Source organism: Pteronotus mesoamericanus, unplaced genomic scaffold (assembly GCF_021234165.1).
Source record: "Pteronotus mesoamericanus isolate MK-2021 breed Mesoamerican mustached bat unplaced genomic scaffold, CSHL_Meso_final scaffold_54, whole genome shotgun sequence".
NCBI classification, from domain to species: domain Eukaryota; kingdom Metazoa; phylum Chordata; class Mammalia; order Chiroptera; family Mormoopidae; genus Pteronotus; species Pteronotus mesoamericanus.
Genome location: NW_026555321.1, coordinates 23,348,797 through 23,368,591, shown reverse-complemented (window position 1 = coordinate 23,368,591; position 19,795 = coordinate 23,348,797). Strand labels below are relative to the sequence as shown.

General features: G+C 36.4%; 1 protein-coding gene across 3 annotated transcripts in view; it reads right to left on the bottom strand.

Moving 5' to 3' along the window:
• Positions 1–19,795, bottom strand: part of PPP2R3A (protein phosphatase 2 regulatory subunit B''alpha) — a 174,033-nt gene that overhangs the window by 36,670 nt on the left and 117,568 nt on the right. For all 3 annotated transcript variants that reach the window (XM_054595294.1, XM_054595293.1, XM_054595295.1), the window contains 4 exons: positions 18,550–18,706; positions 15,838–15,886; positions 15,300–15,389; positions 550–725 (listed from right to left, as the gene is read on the bottom strand). In XM_054595294.1, coding sequence (XP_054451269.1) covers positions 550–725; positions 15,300–15,389; positions 15,838–15,886; positions 18,550–18,706 — 472 coding nt within the window. The remainder of the gene's footprint in view (positions 1–549; positions 726–15,299; positions 15,390–15,837; positions 15,887–18,549; positions 18,707–19,795) is intronic.

Sequence of the window (19,795 nt, the reverse complement as noted above, 5' to 3'; positions counted from 1 at the left end):
GCTGGTAAATTCTAAGAGCTGTTTTGGCAAATGAAAAAAACTTCTACTGAAGTTTAAAAAGTATATGCATACATTTATTTTATTATAAATATCCCATTTCTTTTATTTTTTTTGAGGTAAAATTCACATAACATAAAGTTCACCATTTTAACCATTCCAAAGTGTATAATTCAGTGGCTTTTAGTACATTCACAGTGTTGTACAACCATCACCACTATTGATTTCCTTAACATTTTATTTACCTGTCAACAAGGAACTGTGTTCTCACTCATCAAGCAGTCCCACCCCCATCTCTCTTTACCTGACCCCTCCCCAGCCCCGTGCAATCACTAATTGCTTTCTGTTTCTATGGAAAAATCCCATTTCTTAAACAAGATTTGCCATCAGTTGTTGGTTCCACACTAAAAGTAAAGGAGAAACTTCAATACTTCTGTATTTGGGAAGCCTATATGGAGGGCTCTGTACAGTTAAATAATTTAGGACAAACCGGATTATGTGCCCCACTGTTACACAGGTGAGCAGTGAAAATGGCCCATCACTCAATCTTACCATCACTGGCTGGCTTCACCAGGTCAAGCATCTGGCACAGCAAATCATGGAACGGCAAGGGCTCAATGCCCATAGCTTCCATCCGTTCGCACTGCTCCTCGTAGAAATACTCCAGCTCGTACATGGAGAGCACACCATCCCCATCCACATCCATGCAGCGGAACCAATACTCAATGCTAGGAAACAGGAACACTCATCAGCAATGGCTGGTAAAAGTCCTTTATTCATTTAGATTTGTTATTGACCATGTTTCTTTTTAAATAAAAATGTGTGTATACTTTAGGCTTAGACATAGTTTTATAAAATTTGCAAGAAGAAATGCAGACCCCTTCTTTCCTTTATTTCCCCTTCTCCAGAACCAGCCATTCTACACCTGATTATTTTGGTTTTTATCTTTATATTTTCAGATAAGATGCCTATATTGCTCCTTTTTTACATTTCTTAGAACAGTGTATGTCACAGTATGAAAGGTGAGGTTTTAGCTCTTTTACTACTCATTCCACTTTACCTACATGCCTTTCCCAACCTCTTATAAATTCTCTATGTTCAGTAATATAGATTATTAAGTTTATATTTTTATCCCTTACTTGCTTAGTTTTCTGGGTATGCATTACTAATTTAACCCAAAAATCTCTGCCAGTTTTCTACATCCGTATTAATTCTGTCAGGTATTAATTGGCTTTTCTTGATGAAGTCTTTCTTGGTTCCTTCTGACCTACTCTAACCTGAACTGGTTGATCTCTAGGCCTGATTCATAGTTTCATCCTAAGGACTCCTTTCATCTTTCTCCTGTTTCTTTTATCTCACATTTTCCTCATTCTTGGTTTACTTCCATGTTTGGTGTAACACATTCTTCAGTAGCATGGCATGTAAATTTTTTGAGACCTTGAATAGTTGAAAATACCTTTTATTTTCCCCTTAACTTGTTTGGTATTTTGGCTAGTTATAGAATTACAGCCTGAGGGTGCTTTTCCTTGAGAATTTTAAAGGCACTGATCCACTGTCTTCTATCTATCCATTATTGTTGAGAAGTCTAAAGTTATGTTGGTACTTGATCCTTTGTAACCTGTCTTCTAATTTTTTCATTTTCTCTGAAGCCTGTAGAGGTTTCTCTGAATCACTGGTATTTTGAAATGTTATGAAGTGTCTTCATCTGGATCTAATTCATCTATTTTGCTGGGCTCTCTGGGAGCCTGCTAAACTTGGAATCCTTTAAGTTCTTGGAAATTTTCTTATTATTTTTTTCTTTCCTGCCTCTTTCTCTTTATCCATTCTGTTTTTCTGGAACTCCTGTTATTCAAGTCTGTACAATCCAATAGGGTAGCCACTAGACACATGTGGCTAGTTCAATTTGAGATGTCTTTAAGTGGAAATACACCACAGATTTTAAAGACTGAGTATGAAAAAAGTAAAAAATAATATTTTTATATTAATTACATCTTGAAATAACATTTTAGATATAATGGCTTAAATAAGATATATAATTAATTTTATATTTTTACTTTTCATTGTGGCTAATTTTATTTAAATTTTTCTTTTTTAACATTTAAATAAAAACTGTATGTGTTTAAGGTGTACAAAGAGGTAATTTGATACACATAGTGAAACAATTACTACAGTAAAGCCACTTAACATATCTCCTCACAAAGTCACCATTAGCTAATTTCCAGTATTTAATATAGTATTATTAACTAGAGTCATACTGTGCATTGGAGCTCTAGACTTACTCAACCTACACAACTGCCTCTTTGCACCTGTTGACCAGTTATCTCCCTATGTCACTCACACCGCTCTGGTAACCACCATTCTACTCTCTGCTTCTGAAGTTTGACTTTTAGATTTCACATATAAGTGAGATCATGCAGTACTTATCCTTCTATGTCTGACTTATTTCACTTAGTATGATGTATTCCAGGTTCTCCATGTTGTTGCAAGTGAGAAGGTTTCCTTCTTTTTAAAGGCCGAATAATATTGATTGTATCTGTGCATATACATATCACATTTTCTTTACTCATTTATCCATTGACTGACATTTAGGTTAGGTTGATACCATAGCCTGGTTATTGAGAATAATGCTGTAGTGAACATGGGAGGAGTTCTAGTTCAAGGTGGCGACGTAGGAAGATCTTGAACTTACTACTCTTTCCACAAACACACATACAGTTACATAAAGGAAGAATATTCTCTTAATCCCCCGCCCCCCAAGAACTAGTTGAGGACTCCCACATACTGGGAAAACAAGAACAAACCCACATCTAAGCAGGTAGGAGAAACTGAAACACACTTGCTATAAATCCCACCCCTGGGATGGTGACCCACAATTGGGAGAGAACTCAAAACCTCGAGCTCTTTCCTGGGGAGTGAAGAGTTTGAACCCTACATTTTAAGACCTGAAACTGAGAGGTGACTCCCCAAAACATCTAGCTCTGAAAACCAATGGGGCTCACATTCATGAGACCAAACAAGATTCTAGTGATATGAGAAACAGCTCTTGAAGAGCTCATCAGCTCACCAAGCTACCTGCAGCAGGGCCCAGTGCAGAAGTAGCTGATAGAAGTGCCCAGACTTTTTGTGAAAGAGGCTATGTCCTTGTTAAAAGCCTTGGCTTAAGGGGCAGGCATCTAATTTAACACACATCTAGGGCGTGCTGGGATACTCTCCAGGGATGGAGGTTAACAGGTACCAACCACCTTTATACTTTCACTCTCCCTTGCTCCAGCCAGTGGAGGCCACTCCCTATGCCTCCCTTCAGAGTACAGCATCTTCCAAAGGGGAGCTTTTACATACATCTGAAGCTCCAGGTTTTACTTCTGGTGCTATACTTTGGTGCTGCCACCCAGGAGATGCCCCTTGATTGCCTGGCTCTAGAGGTTGGGGGGGCCTGTGTTCCTGGGCCCCATGAGATGCAACAATTGGAGCAAGTTCTTGCAGGCTACCACACTCAGGCACTGCACAGAGAATAGGCTGAAACATCCCCCGGCTTTCCGTGAAAGAGGCCTATTTGTTTGTCCAAGGAGGTTGGGCTGAGGTGCAGGCCTGTGGTTTGGCACACATCTAGGAACCTATGAAGTGTTGTCAGGCAGTGGAGGCTGGTGGATGCAATCGCTGAGCTCCCTGCTGCCATGCTCCAGCTTGCTGGTATCTCCCAGAAAAAAAGCTTATACCCTTGTCTGATGTTTTGATTTTTGCAGCTGCTGCCAGGGACATCTCTAGATTGTCTGGCTAAAGTGGCCAGCGGGGTTTATTCTTACAGGTTCCAAAGGTCTATAACCACAGAAAGAGAGTTCTTAAAGGGCTACTGTCCCCAGACCACAGCAAGGGGCAAGAGAAAGAGGTTTCTTTCACAGAAAGGCTGCGCTCCTATTAGGTTTTTTGTCATACCTGCAGGCAGAGGGCCAGGCTTCTAATTAATACACATCTAAGAGCTGACTGTGATCCTTTCCATGGCATGGGAGGGTGGGCATTATCTTCACCCTCTCTCTGATGTGCTCCATAGTACCACTATCTCTAAGAGGGGAGCTTTTACATACATATGGTGCCCCAGTTTTTATAGCCATGGTTCCTGTGGCTGTTGCTGAGGGAATGTCTGTTGACTGCCTGACTCTGGTGGCCAGGGAGTTTGCATTCCTAGGTCCCACAGGGATATAACAATTGGAGAGACAGTTTTTGGCAGGCTACCACACCCAGAGCACTGCACATACAGCAGACTGACACACATCCCTGTCTTTCCATGAAAGAGGCCTATTTGTTTGTACTGGAGCTTCAGCCTGACTGGCAGGCTTCAGGACTGGAGCACAGCCAGGGGCCTTTCGAGGTCCTTTCAAGGACATAGGCTGGTGGACACTATTTTTGTGCTCTCCCTCTGCCTCACTCAAGCTTGCTGGTATTTCCCATAAAGATGTGTATGCATTAATCTGGTGCCTGGATTTTTGTGACTGCTGCCCAGGGGACACCTCCAAATCATTTAGATCTGGTGGGATTGCGCTTGCAGTCCCAAAGGACTGTATATGCATAATTTAAAAGCTGCTGCCCAAGGGTCTGCCCTTTAATCAGCCTGAATCTACATGCTGAGATGCTCCCCTCTGTGACAGTGACGGGTCTTGGCACACCCTCAACATGGAGCCATTAAAAGTAAAAAAGTCTACTTGGACAATCACAAAAGTTTCAGAGACAACAAAGAACTAGGGCAGGATTGCACAATAAGGTTCTTCTACACAAGGCCACTATTTCAAGAATGGGAGAGGTGGCTATTTTATCTAACTCACAGAAACTAACACACAGTCTCAAACAACATGAAGAAACAAAAGATAATGTTCCAAACTAAAGAACAAGTTAAACTCCAGAAATATTCATTAATGATATGGAGATAAGTGATTTGCCTGACAAGAGTTCAAAATAATGATGATAAAGATGCTCTCTGAACTCAACAGAAGAATGAACAAACGAACACAGTGAGAACTTCAAAGAAGAGATGGAAAATATAAAAAAGAACCAAACAGTAGTTACAGACCTAAAGAATACAGTAACTTAACTAACAACAACAAAACACAAGAGGGGTTCAATAACAGATTAGATAAAGCAGAAGAAAGGATAAGTCAACTTGTATACAGGGCAGTGGAACTAACCCAATTAGAGCACCTGAATGAAAACTGAAAATAGTTTAAGGACATTATGGCATAACATTAACCAGATAATCACTTGCATTACCATGGTTCCAGAAAGAGCAGAAAGAGAGAAATGGGTAGAGAACTTATTTGAAGAACTAATGGCTGAAACCACCCCCTAAAATGGAGAAGGAAACATATCTAGAGACATGAAGCCTAAAGATCCAAATACGAGGAATTCAAAAAACCCGCACGATGACACATTATAGAGTGTCAAAAATTAAAGACACTTTAAAGGATAGAACCTGAAAAGCAACAAGAGAAGAACAACTTCTTGTGTACAAGAGACCTTCCCCTCCTCCACCTCGCCCCATACCAGCAGCAGAATATTCAGCAGAAAACTTTGTAGGCCAGAGAGTGGCACAATATATTCAAAGTGCTGCATGAAAAATAATTCCAAATAAGAATATGCTATTTGGCAAAGCTCTCAATCAGAATTGAAAGAGAGAGTTAGTTTTCTAGACAAATCTAAAGGAGTTCGCCACCACTAAACTAGCCTTACAAAAAAATGACAAAGGGACTTTTTTTAGGCTGAAAAGAAAGGGTGCTAATTAGTAATAAGAAAACATAGAAGTACAAATCTTACTGGTAAAGGTAAATATATAGTAAAGGTGGTAGATTAATCACTTATATAATTAGTATAAAGATTAAAAGACAACGCCCATCTATGTGCAGCCTATAAGGAACTCAGTTCAGATATAAGAACACACAGAAACTGAAAATGAAGGCATGGGAAAAGATATTCTCTGCAAATGGAAACAATAATTAGTTAAGGGATCCAATAAAAAGATGTAAAACGTGACATCAAAACATAAAAAGTGGAAGGGCGAGAGTAAAACTTCAGAGCATTATAATGTGTTCAGACTGAGTTTTTATCAACTGAAAGAGATTGTTTTTTTTTTTAAACATAAACTGTTACATGTAAGTCTCATGGCAACCACAAAGCAATAACCTATAGTACATACACAAAAGGTAGAAATATAAGCATACCACTAAAGAAAGTCATCAAACAACAAAGAGATCATAAGAAGGAACAGTAATAAACAATGAACAAAATGGCAATAAGTATATATCTATCAATAGTTATTTTAAGTGCACATGGACTAAATTCTCCAATCAAAAGTGACAGTGTTGAATGATTAAGAAAACAAGGCCCATCTATATGCAGCCTGTAAGAGACTCAGTTCAGATATAAGCACACAAAGAAATGGAAAATGAAGGCATAGAGAAAGATACTCCTCGCAAATGGAAACAAACAAGCAAGTAAACAAAAAAAGCTGGGGTAGCTAATACTTTTTTCATACAAGACTTTTAAAAAAAAAGACTGTAATAAAAGACAAAGAAGGGCACTGCAGAATAATAAAGAGGTCAATCCAACAGGAAGATATGATGTTTAAAAATATAAATACACTTAAACCTATAGGAGCATTTAAATATACAAACCATATATTACAAGACCCAAAAGGAGAAATGACAGTATTACAATAATAGTAGGGGACTTCACTAATATCCCACATTCATCAATGGACAGATCATTTAGACAGAAAAAAAAGGAAACATTGGCCTTAAATGACATGATCGGCAAAGTGGACTTAATGAATATGTAGAGAACATTCATCAAAAACCAGCAGGATACACATTCTAAGTGCACACAGAACTTTCTCCAAACAGCACATGTTAGGCCAGAAAACCAGTGTTAATAAATTTTAGGAGATTGAAATGAAGACCCTAGCAGGGTAGGTCAGTTGATTAGAGCATTGTCCCACCATGGTAAGGTTGTGGGTTAGATCCCTGCTCAGGGCACATACAAGGAGCAACCAATGAATGTATAAATAAAGGGAAGAGCAAATCAATGTTTCTCTCTCTCCACCTTCCCCCACCATCTAAAATCAATCAATCAAAAAAAAAAAAAGATTGAAATTATATCAAGCATCTTTTCTGGCCACAACTGTATGAAACTAGAAAACAATGATAAGAAAACAGAAAAATTCACAAATATGTGGAATTGACATGCTGATGAACAACCAATGGGTGAAAGAAGAAAGCAAGAGAGAGCAAAAAATACCTTGAGACAAATGAAAATTGAAATTCAGTATATCAAAACCTGTGGGATCCGCAAAAGCTGTTCTAAGAGGAAGTTCAGAGCAATGAATACGCACATCAAGAAACCAGAAAAATCTCAATCTAACTTTACACTTCAAGGAAACAGAAAAAAAATAAGCCCAAATGTAGAAGGGAGGATATAAAGATCAGAGCAGAATAAATAACAGACTAAAAAGATAATTAAAAAGGTCAATGAAACTAAGAGATGGTTCTCTGAAAAGAGAAAGGAAATTGATAAAACTTTAGTTAGAATCACCAAGAAAAAAAAAAGAGGTCTCAAATAAATAAAATCAGAAATGAGAAAGAAAACATTGTGGCTGGTAACCACAGAAGCACAAAGGATTATAAAAGACAACAATGGATAATAATAATCAATGAAGGTGACAATCTAAGAAAACAGATACATTCCTATAAACACATAACCTACCAAGAATGAATCGTAAAAAAAAACAGAAAAACTGAACGGACCAATTACTGGTATAAGAGATTGAATCAAGTCAAAATTATCCCAACAAAGTTCAGGACCAGAAAATTTTACTGGGAAATTTTACTGAATGTCCCAAAATTTAATACTAATCCTTCTCAAACTCTTGAAAAAAATAGAAGAGGAGGGAACACTTACAAACTCATTTTACAAGGTTAGCATGACCCTGATAACAAAACCAGAAAAGGATACCGCAAGAAAATTACAGACAATATTCCTGATGAACATAGTTGCAAAAATCTTCAACAAAATATTAGCTGACTGAGTTCAACAGTACAATAAAAGAATCATACCATGATCAAGTGGGATTTATTACAGGGATGCATGAATGGTTCAACATCTACATATCAATGTGATAATCCAAAACAAAATGAAAGATAAAAATATGGTCATCTCAATAGATGCAGAAAAAGCATTAACAAAATTCAATATCCATTCATGATAAAAACTCTCAACAACATGGATGCAGAGGAAATGTACCTCAACATAATAAAAGCCATATATGAGAAACCCAGAGCTGAAAGCTTTCCTCTAAAATTAGGAACAAGACAAGGATACCCACTCTCACCACTTTTATTCATGCAATACTTAAAGTCCTAGTGAGAGTGACTAGGGGAGAAAAAGAAATAAAAGGCATCAAATTGGAAACGAAAAAGTAAAACGTATTATTTGCAGATAAAAATCCTAAAGACTCCTCCAAAACCATTGTTAGAATAAATGAATTCAGAAAAACTCTAGGATTCACAATCATTACAAAAATATGTTGCATTTCTATAACAAACAACAGATTAGCAGAAAGAGAAATTAACAATCCCATTTACAATTGAATCAAAAAGAACAAAATACCAGGGAATAAATTAAGCCAAGGAGGTGAAAGATCTGTAGGACAGCTATAAAAGAAAATAAAGAAGATACATATAGATGGAAAGATATTCCATGCTCATGGATTGTTGGAATTAATTTCGTTACTATATCCATACTATCCAAAGCAATCTATAGGTTCAGTGCAATCCCTATCAAAATTCCAATGGCGTTTTCCAAAGAAATAACAGTCCTAAAATTTGTACGAACTACAAAAGAATGTGAATAGCCAAAGCAATCTTAAGCAACGAGAACAAAGTGGGGGGCATCACACTGTCTGATTTCAAAATATACCACAAAGCTCAGTATTCAAAACAGCATGGTATTGGCATAAAAACAGAAACATAGATCAATGGAATAAAACAAAGAGCCCAGAAATAAATCCACACATAAATGATCAATTGATTTATGACAAAGAATCTAAGAATATACAATGGCAAAAAGGACATTCTCTTCAATAAATAGTGTTGGGAAAAGGACGGCTACATGCCAAAGAATGAAAGTGGACCATTATCTTGCCCGATACTCAAAAATTAACTCAAAATAGGTTAAAGAATTGAATGTAAGACCTGAAACCATAAAACTCCTAGAAGAAAACAGGTGACAAGCTCCATGACATAAGTCTTGGCAATTATTTGGAAAATCTGACACCAAAAGCAAAGGCAACAAAAAACGAATACTGAACCAAAAAGCAAATCCTTCTATTCTGTTAGTGTAGTATATGACACTTAATGATTTGTGTATATTGAACTGCGCTTGCATCCTAGGGATAAACTCCACCTGATCATGGTGTTTGGATATTTTAATGTGCTGCTGAATGCAGTTTGCTAGCATTTTATTTCAGATTTCTGCATCTATGTTCATCAAGAATATTGGCCTGTAATTTTCTTTCCAGTCCTTGTCTGGTTTTGGTATAAAGGAAGCAGTGGTTCCATCAAGTGAATCTGAATGTATTCCACTTTTAAAAATTTTTGGAAAAGTTTCTCCTGACTTGTGTGGTTCAGTTTGTTGGGCGTCATCCCAAAAAGTAAAAAACTGCAGGTTTGATTTCCTGGTCAGGTCAGGGTGTCTGGGTTGAGGGTTTGGTCCCTGGTTGGGACGCAAATGAGAGGCAACCAATTGTTTCTCTCTCACATGGATGTTTCTCTCCCTCTCTTTTCCCCTCCGTTCCCCTTTTTCTAAAAATAAACAAGTAAAATCTTTAAAAATTTTGGGAAAGTTTAAGGATTGCAATTAATTATTTTAACTGGTAGAATTCTCCTGGGAATTCATCAGGTCTTGGGCTTTTCTTTTTAAGGAAGTTTTTGATTATTGATTCTATTTCCTCACTCGTTATTGGTCTGTTCTGATTTTCTGTTTCTTTATATTTCAGTGTTGGTAGGTTGTATGTTTCTGGGATTTAATCCACTCTTTCTAGGTTATCCATTTGCTGACATAAAAATGTTCATAATAGTGTCTTGTGATCCTTTGTATTTCTGTGGTATCATTTCACTCTGCTTCCCTCTAGGGAGGGTGTCTCTCTCCACACTGAGCTGCCTGGGTTTAGGGTATGGGATAACATGGGTAACATGAGATTTTCCTTTCTTTCCTCTTCAATACATCTTATTTCGGTGCTCCACGCACATGCTGCAGCCTCACCTGAAATCCTTATATCTTGTGAAGGTATTTTTGTGCACAGATAGATGTTCAAATTGATGTTTCTGCAAAGGGTATGAGCAATGGAAACTTACGTGCCACCCACCTTGCTGATTTCAGTCTCTTATGGTTAAACTTTAAAATTACAGACATGGCCCAAATCACATTGCAATTTACAATTATGATGGACTTTCTGGAATGGTTCTCTAATTTTCATATCTTGTATTTTCTGTCGCTTTTTTTTTTTTCTTTCTGGAAGCTTTTCTTTATCTTCTGAACATTGTTTTTCACTTCTGCTATCATAATTTTGATTTTGCAGAGTTCTTTTTTGGTTTCCTAAATGTTCCTTTTATAAAAAGTATCATTTTGTTTATGTTCTGTGAATGTAATTTCTCTTCTCTGAGGAGACCAATAACAGTGTTTTCATTGTTATTGTTGCTAAAGGTTTCCTTTCCCTGAAATTTTGTTTCATCTAAGTTATTCCCCCACCCCTTTTATTTGTTTGGTTTCTATCTTTTATGTAAGAGGCTTTACTCGGGTATTCAGTGATCCTTTGTTCTCTGCTCATATATAAGAGTAAATGCTAAAAAGCTGATCGGAAGTTCTGACCTATGAGTCTGTTGACTCTGAGCTTTACTGTACAATGAGTTGGCAGGGTTGTTCCTGGGGATGACCTGATGTCAAATCTTCAGGTTTTTTATTCTAGGGCTGGACAGATTTTACAGAAAAACATCTCTTAGGTTTCTACATGGAGATTTAGGATGGGTTGCTAGAATTCTGTAAGGTGAGTGAGGAATGAAGTCTGGATCTCAGCATTCAGTATGCATATATTCATTTAATGTGTTTTCAATGTGGTACTTATGCCTTCAGTTGTATCTAGTGCTCCCTAGTCCAGGGGCTCCCCATTTTACGTTCCTCAGGGAATAACACATCAGTCTTCTGCCTGGGTAGAGGAGATGTCCTGGAGATCAACTATTTCTTTATACACACTTTCTATAAACTCTCCCTATTTTTGACTCTATCTTTACCTTTCCCCCACTTTCAAGGTTCCTAGTATTCCCAAGTCCTGAATGACTAGAGGTTTGTGCTGAGTATATCCAGTTGCTTCTTGGTCTTAGGATTCAAACAGTCTGCTAAGTTTATTTACTTTCTAGTTTGCAAGTCTTTATTATTTTTATCTCTTCTCCTTTGTCCTTTGTTATTATGAATATATTCCTTGAAGAAAAACCTCTTTACTGTCATTTTAGAAGAATTTCAAGAGAGGCCAAAAGTACATGTGGTTAAGTTGCTGTCTTCACCAGAAGCTTGTTCACACTTTATTATGGCTATGTTATCATTTAGCACTGTCACTCATGGTAGCAAGTATAGCCATGCCACCTATTAATCACAGTATATAAAGCCAACAACATTAATTGGTAACAAGGAACAATATTTTTCTATAAAGATCAACTGATTTATGGCAAAGTAAACCTTCCCAAGAAAATGCTCTGAGACCCTTGATTAAATTCCCATTTGTAGGCTTTAAGACATATCAAGAACCTCCATGCCTTTAATGGTTTTAAAAAACCCTTTGAGGAAAGAAAGGTGAAAATAAGTGGTGACTATTAATGGTTTTCAAGTAAGTGACTAAGATGTGTCCATCTTTATTCAGAAAGATAAATTTTACATTATTGTAACAAACTGAACTTTTAACACTTGCTGGTTCAATTCCCAGTCAGGGCACATGCCTGGGTTGTGAGCCAGGTCCCCAGTAAGGAGGCACGTGAGAGGCAACCACACATTGATGTTTCTCTCCCTTTCCTTCTCCCTCCCTTCCCCCTTCTCAAAAAAAAAAGTAAAATCTACCCTCCCCCCAAAAAAACCCCATTATGTTAATAAAAACTGTACCACCTTGATGTTTAATGTTGCCATCAAAAACAGAGGAGTCATTCATTGGATCAAATGAATATGAGATCACAGAGTTTGGCCATGGTGACGTCCAGGCATATAACATCTGAGAGTTTTGTTTTGTTTTGTTTTTTAGAAATGAAGCTTTATATTTCTGCAAACTATAACACTAAAACACAGTGGCTTCTTTAATACATTCACACAGGATGCTTATTAGTAAAACTAAATATTTGCCTATGAATATCAGAAAAGTAACTTGAAAACAAAGAACTTGGAACAAGGCAAATGGGAGGGGAAAGCAGGTCTCATAACCCATTGTGCCATACCTGACTTTAACATGTGATATTCAAACAATTGTTCATATGCCTTACATCAAAGAAATGAAACAAAAATATTTAGCTACATTGTACAATTTTTTTTACATAAAACATTATAAATCTTGAACAGACTTACTATATCTGAATTCTAAAAAGAAAGCTAGAATACAAAGACTGATTATACTGCTTCAATATTTGCCTAAGTCTCATGATAGCTACCTTTAAATATTTGAGAATATCATGTGGTAGATAAATCAAATATAATTCTTTAGGTATTAGAGAGCACAAAAACAATCAATGTACAACTGATGTAATGTTCTAGGGCTTAAAGCTAGCTAATTAAAACGGTGTACCTCAGTATATAATTATTTGTTCCTGAAAGTTTAGAAGCAGGGCTGGCTGGATGGCTAAACACATACATGGTATGTTCAGAGGCAGTTTTCTTATTGGAAATAATAAATACTCTCTAAAGTTCTTTCAATTCAGATTTTCTTTTTTTCTTACCAAAGGTAACATTTTCTCAGAGTCTAGAAGTAATGACTGTTCATGATAGGAAAACTGAAAATAGACAAACAAACAAAAACTGCAAAACTACCCAAAGAGAACCGTTACTAAATTTTTGCTGTATCTGTCACCAATTTTCAGTATTAAAGTGTAATTATATTCATGGTAAACTGTATTTGTACAATTGTAGACATAAACAAGATTGCTTCTTACCCTTGTCCTCAGGCTGAATAAAATTAAGTTCTGGCCTGGAGATTTCTCACCCCTGATAAGCTATTGAAGAAAGTTACAGGAAACTCTATTATTGCTTAGGAAGTAACTAAATGTATATTCCTTTGCATAGTCAGTATACATGTTTAAGTACCTACTACCTTTAAAGGCATTGGCCGATGACCCTCAGACACAAAGTTGAATCACATGGTGGATAGAACACCTACTCAGAAGACCAAAGCAGAAGCAGAACATGATACAAACCAAGAGTGAAGGGCGGTTAAATGATACACACGAAGAGGGTTGCAAGAGCCTGTCAACAAAAAAGAATTTACTCAAAGACACTTTCTATGTCTAACCCTGACAGGAGCCAGCATAGGAAAGACTCAAGATCCTAACTTTGTAATCAGTGCAACAGGACCTTGAATAACTAACTTCATTTCATTCAACGTTGTTTTGTTATAATGCTGATGAAATGCTATGGGAACTTAATTCTTGTTTATATCAATTAGTCTATGGTTGTTTTGCTTACAGTCACAGAACCTATTGGTAGCATTAAGTGAGAACTTGCACTATTTTACACAGCACTCATCATACTTTAGTAAATGTATCATTTCTCTCACAAAACTTGTTTATTCCACCATGTCTTTCATAAGCCACAAACCTGATTTTTGCAGTGTTACCTACTACATTTTGTTAAATAAGAGTTTGATTTGATGTAAGGATATTTTCTTCATTATGTTAAAAGTTAAGTTTGATGGTCTTGTGCTCATATTCTGCTTTAGGAAAGCAACGTAAAGCACTGAAAACAAATATACTGGGTTGGCTAGTAAGTGCTAGTAGGTGCCAAGGAAATAAATATCAACAAGTCAAAATTAGGAGTTACTTTTTTCTATGATTGGCCTAATTTTGAGTCTCTTAAGCAGTAGGAATTTCACAACACCAAAAAAAAAATCTTTAGGGATTCCACAGCCTAGTTGGTAGAAGACAGACATGTAAACATGCTGTCTTGTATCATGAGCTATATTTTACATAGTGCTAAAGAGCCCAGGATTTGGAGTCATACAGACCTCGATTTGAATCCAAGCTAGGTCACTTACTAGGTGTACAATCTCTGTGAACTTCTTTCCCCAAATATAAAATGGGACAGCTGATACCTAAACTCAGTGATATGAGGATTAAATAAATCATTATGTATGAAATACTTGTTACCTGGCAAAGAATAATGCCTTAACAATATTTTAGCTGTTAGGTATGAGAAAGGCAACATGAAAGGCAGAAAAAGGGCACAAAAGAAACCCTTTGACTCAAAAAACCTCTTTTGGCAAAATTTTGTTAAGTTAGAGATCCAGTTATGAATCCCAAGGCATGAAAAGTTGATCTGAAGGGTTTTGCTTCTGGTAGTGATAAACTAAGAGTTTTGGTTAAATTTGACCCCCTGCCCGCCCCCCCAAGGAAATCTGGATTAAAAATTGTTTGAAGGCATGGATTATTAACAGGGCAGTGAAAAATTAGGGGGCCAGCTATAAAAGGAAATCCAGAGAGGAGAGCCTAGCATTTGAGATACTCTTTCCCTTGGGGCATCTGCTGATTTTGGAAGAGGGGCTTGACAAGCTGAGAAGTTGAACTTCGAGTTGCTAGTATTTTGGAAGTAATATTTGGGTCTATCTTCATAATATATGCTAGTCTGCAGTTTTATTTTCTTGTATGTGATTCTCTGGTTTTGGTATCAAGTTGATACTGGCTTCATTCACAATTAGCTCTTCTTTCCCTCTCCTATTCACTACTGTGCCATAAATGTCATAAAACAGAAATTCACAGTGTCTATTTCCACATTCAATATAAATGCTTACTAGCCCTCCTTACCCTTTGGGATAGTTCACATGTCACTACACCTCTGTTTATGGGGGTAACAGCACTTTTCCTGATATGCTGTGGGACTCTGATTCAGTCTGAGAGGCAGAGACTGTGTCTAATTCATCTTGGTACCACCTGGTTGAGTAGGCATTCACTAGGTACGCATCATGACTTTTTCAAGCCTTGTTCATGTGTTTAACATCTTGGCAAAGGAAACATAAGTCATACCTGGTGGGGTTCCTTTTATCTTCCTCAGATATCAAAAACCAAACAAAATCTGCATAGCTCATTCTTCCCTCTTTCTGTACTGTTCTTCCCCTGGGAAAGAAAGACAAAACACATCAAGTTTCCTCAGAAATTACTCAGATAAATTCAGTAGAATGATACACAAAGAAATAAAGTAATATCTTCCTTTGGAAATTAAATTTTTAAAAAATTAGAATGCTGGCACCCTCACAAGGGCAACCCCTTTCATGGTCTACCTTGTTTTCAGAGGCCTAGAGGGTAAAACCAGAAGGCATTTGCAGATATGTAGGAAAAAATCTCGTTTGTAATTTAAGTGCAAATAATCACCAGGATCAAATACTGCTACCTGTATTTAGATAAAGGGGTAATGCTCATATATTAAAGAATTACTACTGTTTTGTATGAAGCCATGACTATAATATGTATCGTAGGGTATTATCTGATCTACAACACCCTTAAGTTATGCAGGAAGCCTTGTTACAATTTTACTTGTTTATTTTTAAATTATGCTTTTTCTTACCTTGTTACTGCCCCAGAGAATATCCTTTCAATAATTCTGTTTGATGAAGCTAAATATAAGTAAAAAAGTACAAAGCTAGTTAAAAACATGCTCCATAAAGGCAGTACTTTTGGCAAATTTGTTTTCAGTAGCTATAAGCTAAAACATAATAATCTTCCATGAGGGAATATGAGTACTTAAAATTTTATTTGTGCATAATTTATACTGTTTGGAAATAAGAATTGGAGGTTGCTCAATCAATCAATTAATAATTTTAAAAAAACAAACTAATAGATGTGCCCGGCAGCTGGAATGTATTAATATAGTTGAGCACCAAGTTCTGGATATCCTGATATCTAAGATAAAGTGTACAGAAGTTGTATTGCTCTTGTTACCTAAAAGGACAACTTTTCTTTTAAAACAAGACAAATTTTATCCTAGCACTCAATTCAAGGGGGAACTGATCATCAGCTCCTAGTATAAGGGATATTGAATAAAACAATGAAGAATGTGTTCAGGTAGACTTTTACAAAAGATACCAAAACATACCATAAACATAGAGCTTTTATATTCTCAGCCTATAAAAGCCCAGGATATAACATGATATAATGTATAATTTTTAGAAATTTCATCAGTGTTTTATTCAAAGAGAGAAGCAAATTTATCTTAGGATAGTATGTTGCTTTTGATGATAGATCCTAGATAATCTAGAGCAGTGATTTTCAACCATTTTCATTTCACGGCACACAGGAAAACAAACTACTAAAATTCTGTGGTGCACCAAAAAATATATATATTTTTTGCTGATCTGACAAAAAATAGGTATAAAGGAGGTACAATTTTGATTCATTCACACTGGATGGCTATTGTTTGTTGGCTGTTGTCATTTTTCATTTGGCAACCTAAGGGAAAAGAGGTCAGTACCCCTGATTAGATAGTTGGCTATTGCATGTTTTAAAAATTCTTGAGGCATACCAGTGTGCCTGCCATGGCACACTAGTTGAAGATCACTGCTCTAGAGTAGCATACCTTATTGTGGGTTCAAAATAACTAAAACCATTAGTTTTTTTAAAAAAGAAAATGACAGTGGATCTCAGACCTAGGGATGTGGTGAGGACAGAAATTTGTTCTTTTAACAAGTGCCCCAGACAATGGCATGCACACTAAAATTTCAGAACCAATGATAAGGTCATTAGAGAGTAAGCAGCAATCAGCATCTAACTCTTCTGCATAAAGTTATGTACAGTCAACATAAAGGTAAATTAGCTTGGCTGAAGAATGTTGAGAATATGGGGTGTCAGTACAGCCACGTTTGGCTACATATCAAAGCTTATATAATGACCCTCTAGACTTTGAACTTTGGTTTATTGGGTTAATAATTTGAACTATATAGAAAAAAAGAGGTATAGAAAAGGCAGGGATATTTAATTCCAAAGCTAATGTATTTTTGTAAGTCTTTTTTTAGATTTGGAAGGTTCGCCTCCTAAAACTGAAGACTGTATTGTTCCATTAAGGATAGGTTGGAGGGTGGACAATTACATAGTTTCAGGGGCCCCTTTATCATTCAGGCCTAGATGCCTGTTTTTCCAGACTTCATCCCTTTAACGTGCCTATGTGAGTTGTGTGTGGATATGCTATATTTTGGGACATACGGAGAATTATGCTTATGTTAGCTAGACAGGGTGCTTTAGAGCCCACAGGGTTTCTCATGACCTCGGGAGACTGGCTCACATACAGATGACCTGGCCACTGGTAATTAGAAGGTACATCACTAATAAAGCTGACCCGATGAATATCTCCATCTGTGTGTGCTATTTTGGTGACAGGAATGTTAGGAGTACTAAAATGCAAATACACTAGAAGTATATTTGAGTATTTTCCTTTAAATGCCTGGTTGGCACCTGAGAATTTGAGAGGTAGGACTCTTTTCTTAAATATGGAAGTTCTATAAAACTTGACATCATATAGAATGAACCTTTTCTTAAGATGTATACAAATATGCCAAATAGCAGAAGTAAAATTCAATGCATTTATATAAGGTTTGTACTCTGCTGCATCTAAAAGACAAAAGACTGATTTAAAAAAACAACAGTGCCCGAGAAGACATTTAAGAATGGAACAGGGGCAATACTGAAAGAGAAGAATGAATCAATGTATCTTGGTGCTTTGTTAAAATACTAAATCAGTAGGTAATAGGTTCTAAGTTTATTGGTAAACATGAAGCAAAAAGGGTAGGTGATATATAATTTTTTTTTTTGACAAATGAAAGCCCACAAAATTCATCAGCCAAAAACCAAAATCTTTTCTAGAACTAAATTCCAAAAGGTATGTTTTTATCAGTGTCCTTGAAAACACTGGCATGTTAGAAACATTATTTTCATCCATGGCTGTGTATAAATATTATAAAATAAGAAATTTATAAAGGTGTATACATATTTTTTCAAATAAATTTTACACAGGTGTGGATCTTATTCAATTCATAATCAGAAAATAAACATTACTTCAGAGACTCCAGTTCATCAAAACTAAGACTTTAATTGCTTACTTACCTCCAAAACCCTTCTTGTACACTTGCCTTCTAAATTAAAAAATTAGTATTTTCACTTAAAAAGTCTTGGTCCTTTAAAGAGTATAGAATTTAAGAAATGAGAATTCCCCATAATGAGTGGGGACAATTTATATAACTCTTGCCTTCTTCAAAACAGTTAAGTCTAAACATCTATAGAAACTCACCCTGGTCATTGTATCGGGATAGATCAGCCTGGCTGATGTAGAGGTCATGATCACTATCTAGTTCCCAGAATTTACAATAAATAACATAAAAGTGTTCATAGGAAAAGTAGTCTGTGATTTGGTTTATATCTTCCTCTTCTTCCAAAAGGGCTAGAGTCTGGAATGGTATAAATAAAGAAAATTTATTATAAAATTATGAAAACTCAGCTTTGGTCATTATACTGAACTTAGAAAATTTTTATTTTAAATTGAATTAGAAGTTTTGGGTTTAGTATCAACAGGGAACTTTATTTATTTTTAACATCTTACAGATGGTTTTTATTGTCACACCCACAAAAAAAAGCCATAAACAGTATTTTTTCCACCACAGATTAAAAAACAAACAAAACACCAATGACAAAACTGTTACTTTAAAATCTAGTGTTTTAACCATGTAGCTAATGCTTTACACTTTAATTATACATATTATTAAAACTCTTTTCATTTTTACTTTCTTTTAAAATTTATTTTTTATTGTTGTTCAAGTAGTTTTCTCCATTTCCCTCACCACTCCCCCTGCCCCATCCATCCCCACCTCCCACCCTTGATCCTACCGACTTCTGGCTTTGTCCATGTGTTCTTTATACCTGTTCCTTGATGACTCCGTTATCCTCTCCCCTCTCTCCTCTGGTTACTGTCAGTTTGTTCTTTATTTCAATGTCTCTGGTTATATTATGCTGGCTTGTTTGTTCTGTTGATGAGGTTCCACTAATAGGTGAAATCATATGGTATTTGTTTTTCACCACGTGGCTTAGTTCACTTAGCCTAATACTCTTCAGTTCCATCCATGCTGTTGTGAAGTGTAGGAGCTCCTCCTTTCTGCTGCGTAGTATTCCATTGTGTAAATGTACTATAGTTTCTGGATCCACTTATTTACTGATGGGTACTTAAGTTGCTTCCAACACTTGGCTATTGTAAATTGTGTTGCTACGAACATTGGGGTGCCTAAGTTCTTTTGGTGTTTCAGGATTCTTTAGGGTATAATCCCAGCAGTGGAACTGCTAGGTCAAAAGGCAGTTCTATATTTGTTTTCTGAGGAAATCCCATACTGTTTTCCTCAATGGCTGTACCAGTCTGCATTCCCACCAACAGTGTGTACTAGGGTTCCCTTTTCTCCACAAACTCTTCAGCACTTGTTTGTTGATTTGGTTATGATGGCCATTCTGACTGCTGTGAAGTGGTATCTTGTTGTTTTAATTTGCATCTT